At 29.7% G+C, this 15,430-nt stretch overlaps 1 protein-coding gene across 17 annotated transcripts in view; it reads left to right on the top strand.

Annotated features, from left to right (window-relative positions):
• Positions 1-15,430, top strand: part of LOC124369008 (proteoglycan 4) — a 218,418-nt gene that overhangs the window by 189,524 nt on the left and 13,464 nt on the right. For 15 of the 17 annotated variants that reach the window (XM_046826629.1, XM_046826625.1, XM_046826632.1 and 12 more), the window contains one exon: positions 4,139-4,165. The exons of the other annotated variants lie outside the window; for them this stretch is intronic. In XM_046826629.1, coding sequence (XP_046682585.1) covers positions 4,139-4,165 — 27 coding nt within the window. The remainder of the gene's footprint in view (positions 1-4,138; positions 4,166-15,430) is intronic. 17 annotated transcript variants of the gene reach the window in all.

The following is a 15,430-nucleotide window of genomic DNA, read 5'->3' as shown; positions in this document are numbered from 1 at the left end:
CTCATATATAATAATTATAAAATATGTTTCTCACCACTTAAATCCCCAATTACTTTGGTAAAAATACATATCCCACAAAATAGAGTAGGTTTGATGAAATCCAGTAGGGTTCTCAACTAATAGTGTACTATCAGTCACCAATGAACCATGCTACAGTGAACATATTAACCTACAGTGTATACGTTTTAATTACGGTATTTTTAAAATTATGAGCAAAATTACAAATAGGTAAAATGCACCTTTCTTAACTTTCAATACTGATCTAAGCCTCCTGGTTTAAGACTATTCTGGTAATGTTCAGTGTTTGAGACATGTTGTGTTAGTTTTTACAAATGCTTCTCTATATAAGCTGATAGTAATTGGCTAATTTGAATAATCTTGGAGATAGTGTAAAGGTTGGACCAATATCTATCTCTCTATATTTAATGCCTATTGTTTCCAGTGAAAAAATGGATTATGAGCATTAGGACATCATATCAAGAGATTCTGTTTGTGAATCAAAATATATATATATATAGTCAAATACCTATAACCACACAAACATAACAGAAATGGACTTGATATATCAATGTAAGGTTAGGTTAGGAGAGTGAAGGTAAGGATATGGTATTCAGTAAGGCACAGATCTGCACTAGTCTTGTTTTTTCTACCATTACATTTTCTGTGCAGTCAGTTGCTGCAGCAATGTCTTAACTACTCCAAGTTTGGTTTTGTATAGTTGTGCAGATGTTGGAGGTTAGAACTAGACAATGTCTCAAGAGTCCAAATTATTGCAATTGATCTGAGAAAGAATTTGAAGTCTATCAGTGCATGATATAGCCTAGAATATAGATGTAGTGTGTCTGAACTTTGTGAAAATCAACAAGCAATACAAACATAATAGAATAGAACTAAGTAGAACATTCATTGTTTTAAGTTCATTGTTACTATCAGAGAACTTTATTGGAAGTCCAAAAAGTTGGTATATGTATCACTTTTGTAAATTATCATGAAATAAAACTAACCTTAAGAAGAGGTTATTTTTTTAAATCTTAGTTGGGTGGGTTTCATAAATAACATCTAAGTTTTCTGATTCACACTTTGTTAATACAATTAAGTTCTAGAAATATTTTAGCTTCACTATGGAGAGCCATCTTTAGTCAACATATGATGACTAATGTTTTGGTTTAGCATCTGTTGACTGAGTACAACATGCATACTGGCTCTCCACAATAAAGCTAAAATATTTCAAGAATTGAATTGTATTAGCAAATTTTCTACCTGCCATGAACCACAAAAACTTAAATGTCAGTTATTAATACCATTTTTTTACAGCATGTATTTCCTAATTGTGGCAAAGTAGTTTAAAAAAGAAATCAAAATTCAATAGATTAGATATTTATACAACAACAGATATTTATAGCATATATTTCAAGACAAATCTATAGATTATACCACTTGTTGAAGCCTGAATCTTACAAGACCACTATACATCTACATATGGCTGTATAATATACAAAATGTACATATACCTTGTATATAAGAGAACATATTGTGAATCTCCACAAAATGTACTATCAGATTTTGGTTAAAATACTTGTTTTAAGTCTCTACGAGTTATAAAAAAACTAATAAGTAATGGGGTCAGTCATAATGGCTTCCTAAAAATGTCCATCTAAATATGTGTATGTAATGTGTCTCCAGAAACTAAATGAAAAAATAAATTTTAACCAAATTCAGCATTTAGATCTAATTTATAAATACACAGCTATACTTCATACAAGTTTTAAACATTTTTGTGTTAAAAACCTAAAATTTTCTCAATAAGCAGCCCCAGTCCTCATAAAAATTTAAGCACAGTACTATCTATAACAAAATAGAACAAATTCTATCCTAAACCAGTTGTAATCTGTAGAGTTGTAAAAATTAAATTTTGATTTATATAAAAATGTTATTGTAACCATAATATTAATAGTTTAATGTTAGATATCAACATCCTTGAAATACAATGTGTAGTATAGAAATTTATAACATAATCGTCCAGTATTTTTAGAAAATTGAATCACAGGAATTAACATTAAAATAATAAAGTAAGTCTGAAAAGTAATGAAATAATTAACAACACAACAATTGTTGTTAATGATTATTTAGTATTTTTACTGAATTTTCTGACTTAATTTGTGACTTGGTGCAGTTTAAAGATGTAAACACAGCCTGTATGATATTTTAAACTAGAGATCATAATTGAGATTTTAGTCACCTGTAGAAGCTGAAGTATCTTTAGGCTAGCTTGAGGCTGTGTAGGTAAAGCTGTCAGTAAAGTGACATAAGAAGTTGCAAGGGAGACTAGTGTATTCAGATACGATAATGATGCTGTCAAACACCTCGTGAGAAAGATGTTCCAATTGATTACAAGAGTAATTGCCGTAAACTCGGTTCTCCTTTGTGCAGCCTTAGTTATTGTGTTTAATTCTAAACAATCGTACACATAGTTTTTGTGTTAAAATCGAGTGGGAGAAAGATTTACCCCTCAGATGGTAAAGGAACGTAGGATTAATCAACCTCTATAAGTTTCGTTGTAACTGGAACAACATCTTCAGAGTGTGGAAAAAATACTAATCAGAAAGATATTAAACCTTATTAAGAATTATTAAAAGAAAGTTTATAATTAATTATCTTAGTAATAATTTTCTTTCCAGATGACTGCAAAAATTTAGATTTGGCTTCATGGATAGAGTAAGACCGAAAAAAAATATAAATTAAATGAGAAAATTCAATAAAATAAAAAGTATCAAGTTGTCTTTGAATTAAACTAAAAATTAGTTTATCTTCTGTAATTTATGATTTTAATGCAATCAAAGTGTGGTTAGTTGATTAAAGTTAGTTTGCTAAAGACGACAAACTGGAGTTTTAGTGTTATCATAGATATAAGGGGCAAAACTAACCTGGATCGATTCTACCCAACACTACGGTTTTAGTTTTACCCCACAGCATAAGGCTGAAAAAATAGGCAGTTTGAGGTTAATAGGGCAACAAGTGGTGAATAAGTCTTATATTAAATTATACTCTAAGAACACCTAATCTGTGTGTTTAAGTAACAATATTTAATTTCTATGGGTGTATAGTAACTTTATCTTCAATAAATCAAATATCTTATGTATAAAATGAGAACCTTAAAAGTCCATTGTACAAAACGTAAACACAGTACTATGTTGTGACTAAGTTATGTCTGGATGTAATGGATAACATTTTTATTGGTAAAATCCCTCCAGTATGATAGCAGTACAAATAAACCAAAACAATAAGAAGTTGGTTTAACTTGGTTCCTTTCACCCTACTATCCTCTATTATATATTTATTTTTATTTAGTGACTTTATCTGATGAATCTGAAGATAATTTCATGTTTGTTAATTTGAAATGCTTCAATTAGGCCAGTATAATCAAATTTACTGTATTTTTCTGGAATTTAACAAAACCATGGTATTATGAATAAAATAAATAAAAAATTACATGAAGACAGATTTCTTGATTATAATTCAACACTCACGGAAAGTTTAGAATTCTATGAATATCCAAGCATCAGAAGGTTTGATTGTATTATTTAGATCAATTTTTATGACCAACATATCCCTACACCATACAGCTCACTTAAATATTAGGTATTTCATATGGATGTATACATGCAGCTTGAATATCCTATAGTACTTTAAAGTCATAAGAGCCACCTGGTGGCCATCTTGACTTTAGCCCAATAAGAATAAGTGTTGATATTAAGTGTTCTCTCTGTTCCAGTTTGATTATAAAATACGTTTTAAAATTAACTCTTAATTTTCCTTAGGAAATGTAAGGAGAATTAAGAATTGATTTAAAAATATAATTAAACTGAAATCATAATTTTCATGTAATTTATAAGAAAATAGAGTAATATCTAGATTAAGATTGTATTTTACATTCTATATTCAGTCATAATATAATTTACAAAGTACAAATATTACAAGATTTTAACAATAAGCTAGAATTACATCACACAGATTTGAAGTAATGCAAGCCAGTTTTGCAATGGAAGGCTACTTACTACTTCTATAAGACTAGAAGAAAATTGTTATTTTTGCGTTGTTAAAAGTAATAATTATTATTATTTATACTTTCTTCCTTCAGCCTTACCTTATGTGAAGTTTTGTCGAGGTAAATGAAAGATCATATTTTTATTACATTGTGCCTGCCTTAGATTTCATATTTTTTGTGGCTTTTTGCTCATATCAAGCTTTTTGTGTAAAATACGCAAATGAACACATTTAATTTATAAATACTGAATATATATTGATTCTGTTTAGTTGAAGGATATCATTCGAATAATAATAATAATAATCTAAACACATTCAATATTGCAACATTGTGTTATTCTTAATAGAAATGATAAGTTATTTGATAACATAATAATGAAATCAGAGTTTTAAATTGAAATTTTTGTATGTAATAGCTATGTCTTCCTGCCACAAATTAAACACTGTACCTATAGTTTTGTAACACTATTAAACAATCCAGTTTTGCAAAAGAGATACCAAGTTTTCATGAGATACAAGATTCTTTTGATTTTTAATATTTTGTTTATTAATTTAGGTTTACTACAAATTTAGGTCAGTAATGTCAAATTGTAACCTCAAATCACAGTTCAAAATCGAAGTTAGATAAATATACTAGTGTTGGCTAGGATTTTGTATCGGTTAGGGTGTCAAGACATTCGGTTATCACATTGTGAGATATAGCAAATGAAACTCTATTAATATCTAAAAACTCATATTTCCATTCATAATGAGGTTGTATTTAATAATATTTAATGAATAATGTAATAAAAGCAAACAATATATAATTTTTATATCTACAGAGGCAAACGTACTTAATGAGGTTAAGAGATTATTTTATTTTGCACCTTTGTGTTATATCTTCGCTATAAGCCAGTAACTTGTAATTAGAAAAATAAATCTTACTCTTTTCAAAAAGGTTGTATAAACAATGTTAGGTTCAAAATCATGGTGACTGAGTTTGATGAATTTGAGGTTCATGTAGAATAGAATTCAAATATATGGTATATATTCCACCACACATGATCACATCATGTAGATTAGATTGGATATTAGACAACTACGTCATCATTCAACATCAAAGACGGCCCATTTTTGGCCGAACCTGAGTTGAGAAATTAAATCACTTTTCCTGAAGATTGTTTATAAACTTCAATCACACCTGAATAATTGTTTCTTTTATTCCCTGGTGTTTAAGTTGCTCATTGAGATGTACTATTTATCTCTTCATCTGAAGACTCATTCTTTTAGAAAATCTGCCTCATTTATTGTAATAAAAGTTGGAGATTGTTCGGTGAAGTTGGAATCTCTTGGTGAGTTTCATGTTTCACCAGTGACCAGCACATTCACCTTTATTGACTCAAAAATCACTGATCAACATCACTGATTAACTGATCATTGTTGTCATTGTCAGTGATTGCGTAGGCATGGGAATTATCAATAAAAGACTATTACATTACCATTGGGTAGTTGGCAGTTGCATGTAGTTTAAGCTCCCTCATATGGCTGAATACAAACTGATCATCATTCACAGCAATTGTCATGAAGGTGGCTACAATATTCAATACTCTAGGTGATCCTTTGTATCTATGGTGTATAGACTAGCTTCTATTTCTTAAAATACAAATTAGAAGTACAGACCAGATCGTGCAGGTTGAGTTTTGAGCTTAGTTTGTAACCTTAAAGACTTCTCTGAACAAGTGATATCTGTTCATCAGTTAGTAGTTTGTCAAGGAAGGATTTGTGCAACCATTACTAGCAACACTGAGACAACTCATGCAATGTGACGTCAACTCTGAATGCAGAGTTTCTTGTGTGAGTTGCTCACACTAGCAGCTATACAGTGGTAGGGCTCATCTCATATAAGCAATGATCTAAGTTCTGAGTCTGATCACTTAGAAGCAGTTTACACAGCACTTAACTCTGTATTGGGCATAATGAAGATGAATACACCTGTATACTCAAAAAAGCAACTGAATCCTAATGAAGCATTTGGTCCTCTGAATCTAAATCGGTTTGAATTTAGTAGTTCTCCAGTTATAGTTATATTCAGATAATGAAAACTAAAAAATTGAAATGGTCTTCACCATAAGAAGCATACTCATAATCAAAAAAATCCAAACAAGAAGGAATCAAATTGAGATATATGATAGCCATATTTGTTGTGTCTTAGAAATTCTATGGAAACAAGTAAGTTAAATGTTTACTTAGAGACACAAAATAAAATGATTGAGCTCAGTTAAGTCTCCTTTCACTGTATCTGAATTTCAAAATCTGCAGCTGACACCATAGAACTTTCCAATCTTTTCTGACAAGAATAATTATGTAGTGGATTAAAATGATCACACGGTGTGTCTGTAATATGTGTCTGATCACCATGCAAGATCATAAGAGAAGCTATAATTTCCAAATCAACTAACAATTTAACACAACATCTTTTAATTTTTTTTTTTATTTTGGTTAAAATTTAATTTTTAGCAGGTTCAAAGAAAAAAAAAAATAATAAGAAGACGACTGCCGAACCCACAAAGCAAGGGTACCCAAACAATCCAGCTCATTCTCGCTCATATCCAAATACATAATCCTAGCTATAAACTATGTCCCCCGCCATCATAAAATGTTATAGAAGTAACAAATATGATTATAAAATTTATATTGGTACATTTTAAAGCGTGAATACGTTTAATTTTTTAGTTTTCTTCATAACAGTTAAATTGTTCTGTGGAAGATTTGACAATTTGAAGATCTTCCATGTATTAACTGAATGTTTGACAGTTAAGTTGTTAGTTGTTGTAATTCTTATTATTTTTCTATATGAGCTTACAATTATGTAAAGTATTAGGAGTGTAATAAATTAGTTAAAAAATTGTATATCATTCCTTAAAATTTGATAAAATAAAAAAAAAATATTTTCTTATAGACTAGGGTTTCTCCACACCCCTTCCTCTCTATTTTTTCTTATTGCTATTTCATGCTCTTCACCCCTTCTAGTCATACAGCAACCTACTTTTGAGCAACCTTGATTATTTTAACTTATGTCTGTTTACCGGAATGAAAGAGAATGAGTAGGTAAAACTATTGGTTTTCTAAGCTTTTGATAATCCTATAAAAGTTATTTCCGAATATTTTATTGTAAAGTACTAAATATAACAAGCTGTATTTTGAACTTAAAACATAGAGAAATCATTTAGAAAAGAAATTTAAATGTCAAATGTAAAAATATGTGTGACACAAGAATAAAAGGAGTGACTTTTTCCAGTTGATTTTACATCTGGTCCTCCTCAATTTATCCTTTTTTCCACTTTGCACACTTGTCTTCAAATAGATATGACGACAGACAGCATTATTGATTGTAAGCTACATTTTCTTTTTTCATAATGCACTAAATTTCTCAGTTAAAAAAGTAATATTTATATAATTATTATTTTTATAGCTCTTGCACTAATTATAGTGTAATATGTATTTACAACAAATAAACTCATTCGTAGAGAAAATGTGACTAAACATCTTTTTGAACTTCTCTATTTCATTTATTATACCCCCTCCCCAACATTTTAATGTGATGATCTGCACCATGACTTGACAATGTGTGAACCCCTGTGTAACGCATTTGTTTTTATGATAGGCTTAAATTTTTTGTAGTTTTATGTATCTTTTTTTATTATAGAACATTTGATCATTAAATGTATCTCTCAACATACTATAATATAAAAAAAAACAGTATAATCCCTCTAGTCCAACCTCGGCTAATCCTTCACTCCAGCTATTCAGACCATCGCTCATGCACCATCTTATTGATGATTTATTGGTCAACAACCCTGCTGGGATATGCTTAGTATCTGTTGCACGCTACTTACTCTTCTTCTGTGCAGGGTTTGGTGACAGTACTCGGTTTTTTTAATCTTTACCTAACAGAGTTTACAATGAAATTGTTTATATTAGGATGAAACGTAAACGTGTAAAAAACTGCATTTAGCAAGAAAGTTAAAGTGCTGGACAAAAGGAAATAATTTCAAACATTTTCCAAGGAAATAATTGTAAGAACCACTACTAGTCAGGACTACTAATAAAGGACTGAATATGAAACAGTATTCAGAACTTTGTTTATTTGACAAAAATAATAAAATTGGTATACTTTTAATTCAACCTTTTTATGTTCAGACTAAACCTCAATTTCATAGGTGGTGAATTGGCAGGTTTCTACTGTATCTTGAAGTTTGACTAAAATCAACTGTTACACATACCCAAGTTTCGACAAAAGTCTACTCTGGCTTATATTTAATATAAGAAGTTGACAAGAAATCTCACATTAAGAACCCTCAATACATTATTACAGTTGATAGTTAAAACAAGTTAATTATTACAGGCTGTACGGTAAAAATGAAACGAGATTTTTATCCCTTTTAAAAATAGGTTATATTAATCTTGTCCTATTCTTACACATCCATTCGTAAACAATATAAGTTTGAATGAGAATGTAACCTTTAGATTTAATTGTTAACTTAGCTAAATTTGCTGATTTTAGTAACTAACTTTTAATACAAATGTAATTTTTAGGGTAAAATATTCATACAACTATTTACTTGAAACCTATTTGAATGAACTCTTCAGTGGAAAAAATTATTAGTAACTTTGTTACAGATTTGAATATGTGCAAAATTATCATACTTAGACATTTATGGAACATGAAAAGGAGTGATACTAATAATAATAACAGTAATACTTCTCATGTAAAATATGGGAGTACACAATATAAATGCTACTATACTTTTATTCTTTGTAGTCAACAAATTCTCTGGTTAAAATATTGTCAATACATAAGGATTTTACAAAATTCTTTTACTGCGTACTACCGGTTTCATTTCATTACTTTGGATTTGTACGTAATCTATGTAGTACATGAATCATAATATTGTTCACAACACATTATGACATAAAATATTAAATTTTAATAACTAATTATTAAAAAATGAACAAGCAAAATAACATAGAAGGATAACAGTTTAGCAAACTTTATAGATTGTAGAGTTAAAAAAAATCTTAAATGTGGTGTTTGGAGAATTGGTACTGCTCTCTTCTTTGAATCAACCTTAAAAATTAAAGTTAAGATACCAGTAAGTTGAAAAGTTGAGAAGAAGGACATCAAACACACCTAATAATACTTAACAATATAGGAGTTAGATGTGAAGACTTTTATCTTAAACAGCTTAAATTCATCTGTAAACAAACTAACTTTAAACAACGAATAATAATAAAGAATAGTAATCTTATCGTACACTGTATGAATGATAAAACACACATATAAATATACATGCTTACGGTTTTAATTTTTTTTTTTTAATAATAATATTACAATGATTAATTAATCATGCAAATTGCAGCCCAGAGTTGTACAATAAATATATTCTACATCAATTACCTGTGCAGATAATTTGTTTAAATACAATTACTACTGGTTAAGCCAAACTGTAAGCGATGTAAAGCCATCAGCATTTGTTATGTTAAATATCAAAGTAGTTATATTATTTGGAACACAAACAATAACTGTTATAATTCAGTATTACTTACCGTTGGCTGTCAAAGAGTTACTTCTTTTGAACTGAAAAATATTTGTTGAAACATAATTATAAAAAAGAATAGAGATTTTCACAATTTCTTGTGATAACCTTTTGTTATTTTAATATAAAATTAAAGCAATAATAGTTTTTTTAACATTAAAGCTGAAAACAGCTTTCCAGTGAGTGTTTGTATGTCACATATTATTTATACTAAGATTTAAAATAATTAAACTGCATAACATTTAATATATAGTACTATAACCATATCTCCATATAAAATTATAAATGATCTTATTTAAACAAAATAGCAAGAATCTCATAATAATATGGTTTATTAATTTGTATGGACCTAGTTTTAAAAGCAAGAAATTCATATTTGTATTTTTAAGAGTTGTATTCATCATCCAAGGCATAAAAAATGTGTAGTAGTTTATGCTGCAAATACAGAGACACAAAATTTGTGTACATAACATTTTAATGTCCATTTGTAAGAAACTGGATATTACTGTATTAATGGGTGCATTATTCTTTATTTTAAATTAACTTTACAGTAGTTTGGTTTATTTATGAAGTATTGTTTATACATAAGAAAGGTGTTTATGAGCTTTCTGGAGTTCTTTTGGGGTTTGTTCTTCTGGTTAATGCAAACTAAAAATGTAAAACAAACATGGGTCAGAAATGCTTAGTTTACTGTTTTCCTGTCTCAATGTCTTTTTAAGTTTAATTTTATATTTCCAAAACTAGTGAAAGATAAAAAATTCAGGCTTGCCACAATTATTGTTATTGCAGTCTCAAGTCAAAGGAAGAATTAATATTACATTATCATATCTAATTCCAAGATGGCGGGCATTTAATATTTTTAAATCTCAATGAAATAAAAAGTGTTATGAGTATGAAACTGTGTAAAGAACATAAAACACACCTGAAACATAAAATTGAGTAAAAATAATGTAGATGTAAGCTTTTAACTGTTGTAATGCATGCCAAATTTCCATTGTTTTCAACTTTATTAACTGTGCATTACAATAGTAAAGCTCAAATTTACATTACTTAATGACAGATCTTTATTATCTAGGTCTTAAAATGTGTGTACTTAAATGTATTAACTTTTATTAAGAACTTTCATAATCTTATTAATTTTTGTGTTACTAAGCATTAACCCTCTCCCGGTCGAATTACCGCGACGCACTTTTGGCGCTACTGGGCTGAATTAAATCGGCGCTCTGATACGAGGGGACACTTATTCACGTTTTTACTAAGTTAAGAACTTTATTTTAATAAAACTATTATGTATTGTGCATCGTTACAAAGATGATTAAATCCTCTATAATAATGTTGTATTTATTTTTTAAAAAATATTATACTTATGAGGTAAATTAAAATCAAACAAAAAGTCAAACTTACATGAAAAATCTTGTTTTGATTGATTCTGAAAACAACTAACAAAATGATTTCAGTAAATGAGTGGTTATAAAAAGTCTCAAATAGTTCATCAAATTACGTAACATAGCAGCACAAGTCAGAAAGAATTACTACTAAACAACTAGATCACCGTCAATGAAGTAATCAATGAACCGTTTCAAATTATTAATCCTAGATAGCGTCCCTAGTCATAAAACTATGAATAAACAAGGCAACAATGACACTGCCAATAGATATTTCCAGTATTAGTTCCCTAAACAACCGTATGACAGCAGCACAAAGCAGAGGGCATTGATAAAGCAGTTGGAGGCGATTGGAGGCGTTTGGACTTTTGAGCCAGGCGCCCTGCCGAGGCGTTTCGAGGCGTTTGCCCGGGAGAGGGTTAATAACTGTCTGCCATCTTGAAAATTGAAAAAATAACCTAAATTAACTTTTCTCTTTATTTGTATCTGCAAGAACAATAAATGTTCAGAATTTAAATTTTTGATCTTTACTTTACTTGCGTCTATAAAACAAATACAGAAAGATAGATAAACTAAGCATTTATGATCCATATTTATACTATATGTTTGGTTTTCCTTGATACAAAGAACCAGTCCCCAAATAATTTCCAGTGAGTTCGTAAACCACCTGTATATCCTTGGACAAAAAAGCATAGATCAATAATAACTGTATTGGTTCCCTGAAAACAACCTTATATTCAATTGCTAAATACTAAGGTTGCATCTCTAAAACACTGAAGTAATTTTGGCACATATTTTGTTTAAGTTTTAGAGGATTAGAAATTAAACTTTTGAGCAAGAAAACATTACAATATAGCTCAACTGTTGATGCAGCATAACTGTACAGTACATATTATAATAATAGTAGATAAAGCCGCAGTGCATGACGGCTGTAGTGCTTGTTGTTATCACTTTTTAGTAGTGGTTAGTTTTTCTGTGTGCATCACCTTTTATCTAGATAACGTACTATTTCATTTGTGCACATGTATGTTTCACACTATGTTAAAAACTTTATTTGCTAAAATGATGCCGATCCTGTAGTAGCCTGTAAGATAAATAGAAATGAAATAGTCTTTCATGTTTTCAGTTTTGACCTTCAAACAAACTGCAATAAAAAAATGTAAATGAGATTTCCATCCTTCAAAGAATACTCGAATTAGAAAAAAGTGTAGCAAATAGATTATGAATATGTTTAGAATGTATTCATATATTAGTCTGTAGTTCTTTATTTCTTCTGAATTAAATTTCTAGAAGTCTTCTTTTATCTATAATTATATAGAATTATTATTTTTTGCCTTAAGGATAGGTAGATGGGTGGTACATTAAGAGTTATAATAAAATCTAAAGGACCAATATCTCATAATATTCTTATATAATACGTGGGGCCATTGTTAAAGAGAGAAGGTACAGACACCTGAATGGTAGTGCCCCGTGCTATCTGGAAGCTAGAAAAATCTCAAAAAGAATATGAACTTGAAAGTAAAATATGTTTAAAGTATATATTATAAAATTACCCAGGATCTGAACATTTGATATAAGCAACAATTCTAACATTAAATTGTATACGGCTTTGATATATATTTTTTTTTAGTTTTGTATTTATTGGTTTTAAATAGGCTGCTGCTACTACATGGTACACATGTATTCAGGAACCTTGAAGGGATGATTACTGAGCTAGGACAGTTGGTAAAGCTACATCCTCTTTTAAACTGTCATTACTCGTATTTATTTTTTTAATATCTGTTTAACTATATATGACAACCAGGCCCGTACTCAGACCGGTTTTTTCTGACAATTTTACCGGGGCCCAGGTAGAGCCCCACTGCATGTGTACGGTGTGTGTGACGGGGGCACGGTGGCGGGACGTGACAGGGCCCGGCCGAATATCTTTTCCGGGGCCCACCAAAGCTGAGTACAGTCTTGTTAACAACTGAATGCAGTGTGAACATTGTTCAACTTAAGCTAAATACTTTTTAGGATGTCATCTGAGGAGGAAGGAACATCTGTGATAAAACCAAAGTGTAATATGGAATTAAGTGAACATTTTTATTGTGTTTGAATACTGCCTTTTAGTTCAGAAAATATATTTATACAATTTAGAACATAATATAAGCAAAAAATGCATTGATCTGTAGGAGGCATTGATGAATATTAGAAAACAATCAATATATACAGAAACTGTACACTATTAAAGGTACTGAGGAAATCATCCTCTGCAGATGTGGGCATTTGTCTGAGTGAAGGGCAAGGATAACACACTGAGGGTTCAAAGAAGCCTGTGAAACATATGTGTAAACCTTTTCTATTTATAGATTTATATCTGACACAAAATTATTATTTTGGCAATTTTGAGTCAGATAGTCCAAATTTGCATTCTTTTGCCAATGTCCCTTGATTAAGATGTCGAGTTATAAAAGAAAATACAAGCAGAAAAATGGTACATAAAAAAGATGTAAGTAGAGTTTTGAGAGAGGCATTTAATGGTTTAACAAGAAACATAAAATTTATTCCTGCAAATGTTATGAACTTTGTTCACCAACCATCACACTAAGTTTCATCAGGTCTACCACTGCCTTGGAGGCAAGAGTTCTTCCATCACACTGTGGAATTCAGTGACCTGAGAAGAGGTTCTCACCTCACCTCTAACATCCTTCTCTCACCTGCACCTCTCACTGCAGGAAGTGGAATGCAGTTCGAGCATCTATTGTATTCAACACTGTTCTTATAATGGCTATTATGGCTTCCCTAATAATTTTTTACTATTACATGGCTTTCAGCATTAAAATGTCTGATCCTTTTCACCCAGCTAACTTATATCCCATTAACATCACTTCAAATTTTGGGTCACTGTCCTTGGGTGGTAATCATAATCAATTTGCATCAGTAACACTTTTACAGTGAGTGTGACTGAGATAGTTAGTAAAAATTTTTATCTTATTAGAAGAAATCGAATTACTTCACACTGCATTTAATTATGTTAAAAAGACATTTGACAATAAGAAAATATGGAAATGTGCCAATCTTGTACAAAAGTACGTTTGTCATGAGAAATAATAGCCTATTTAATAATAATTAGCGAAAAGCAGTGGTCACTTGAAAAGTTACGTATCCCAGTTTCTTCCTTCCACACTGACTTCGGCTTGATTCGTTGTTGTCTTTGTTTGGGTAATCAGAATAAATCATTATCTATTTATATTCAATCTATCAATAAAACAGTGTAACAATATTTTGTTCAACTTTTAGATTTTAAAAAACTTTTTAAAGGTGTTATTAATGTTTTATAATTTTTAAACTGCAAAATTTGTATTAAAAATGTATTCTAGTAATTTTATAGCTTCATTGTTATTTCACACACTGAAAGCCAATACAATTTTAAATTTCATAAAAGTCTCATAAAAGTTTCATCAGATCAGATGATGAATTATATTTGAATTATAAAATAAAATACATTGGATAAACTTAACTAGGTTTTGATCAAGCGTAATCAAAAATTTTCATTATCCCTAACTCCACCTCTTTAATAAAAAGATTTTTAATTTGTTATATAATTATCATTATCAAATATATTCTGATTTAATAGAGATTTTGTTCTTTAGCTCTGCTGTTTGTAAATATACTTTATTTACCTAAATTAGATTTTGATGAGCTGATAAAATGTTTTGTTGGTGTTGAATTCAGAAAAGTTTATTGTTTTATTGTTAAATAATGATAAGGTGTTGCTCTAAAATGAGCAGGTAGACACAATTATAGTGCATAACAAGGCAGTTGCACAAGGCTTGGCAACATCTCACTAGCCTTCTCTAATTCTTCTAATTTCTTATAGGTATAACACGTAAAGTTCAAATATTTCTTTTAAAACTGCTTTAGTGGTAATAATCAGATAAAACTATGCTATTTAATTAAAAATCAATATACATAAATATTGTGACATAGTTTTAGTAACCTGCATTTTATGTTTAATGTTAGCACATCAATGGTGTGTGAGAAGTCCAAATGATAGCCCTTAAGCATTCACTGAGGTTAGGGTCTCGGCATTCATTGAGTTCTCATGTTTTTTCATAGTTTAGTAAAAAGTCCAACAAATAAGCTTGTTTTCGTGTTCTGAATGAAAGATCAGAAAATGCTAACTATAATCCAAGTTTATTTGTGACAAGGTTACAAAATAACTGTTACTAACTAATTCTGCTAATTCCACTATTAAATTTATGTCTTAATTTAATCGTACACTTCCATTCCATTCATGAAATTTATATAGTGAAAAGAAAGAGGTATTAACCAAATGATTCAATGTGCAAGACTAAATTATGGTTACTTGCATACTAGGAACACAATTATCCAAAATGCGCTTATTAGAATGAAATGATTTTCATAATACAGTCATTATTG

The sequence above is a fragment of the Homalodisca vitripennis genome, chromosome X (genome assembly GCF_021130785.1).
Source record: "Homalodisca vitripennis isolate AUS2020 chromosome X, UT_GWSS_2.1, whole genome shotgun sequence".
Classification (NCBI taxonomy): domain Eukaryota; kingdom Metazoa; phylum Arthropoda; class Insecta; order Hemiptera; family Cicadellidae; genus Homalodisca; species Homalodisca vitripennis.
Note: the sequence above shows the minus strand (reverse complement) of the source record. Positions and strands in the feature narration are given on the sequence as shown.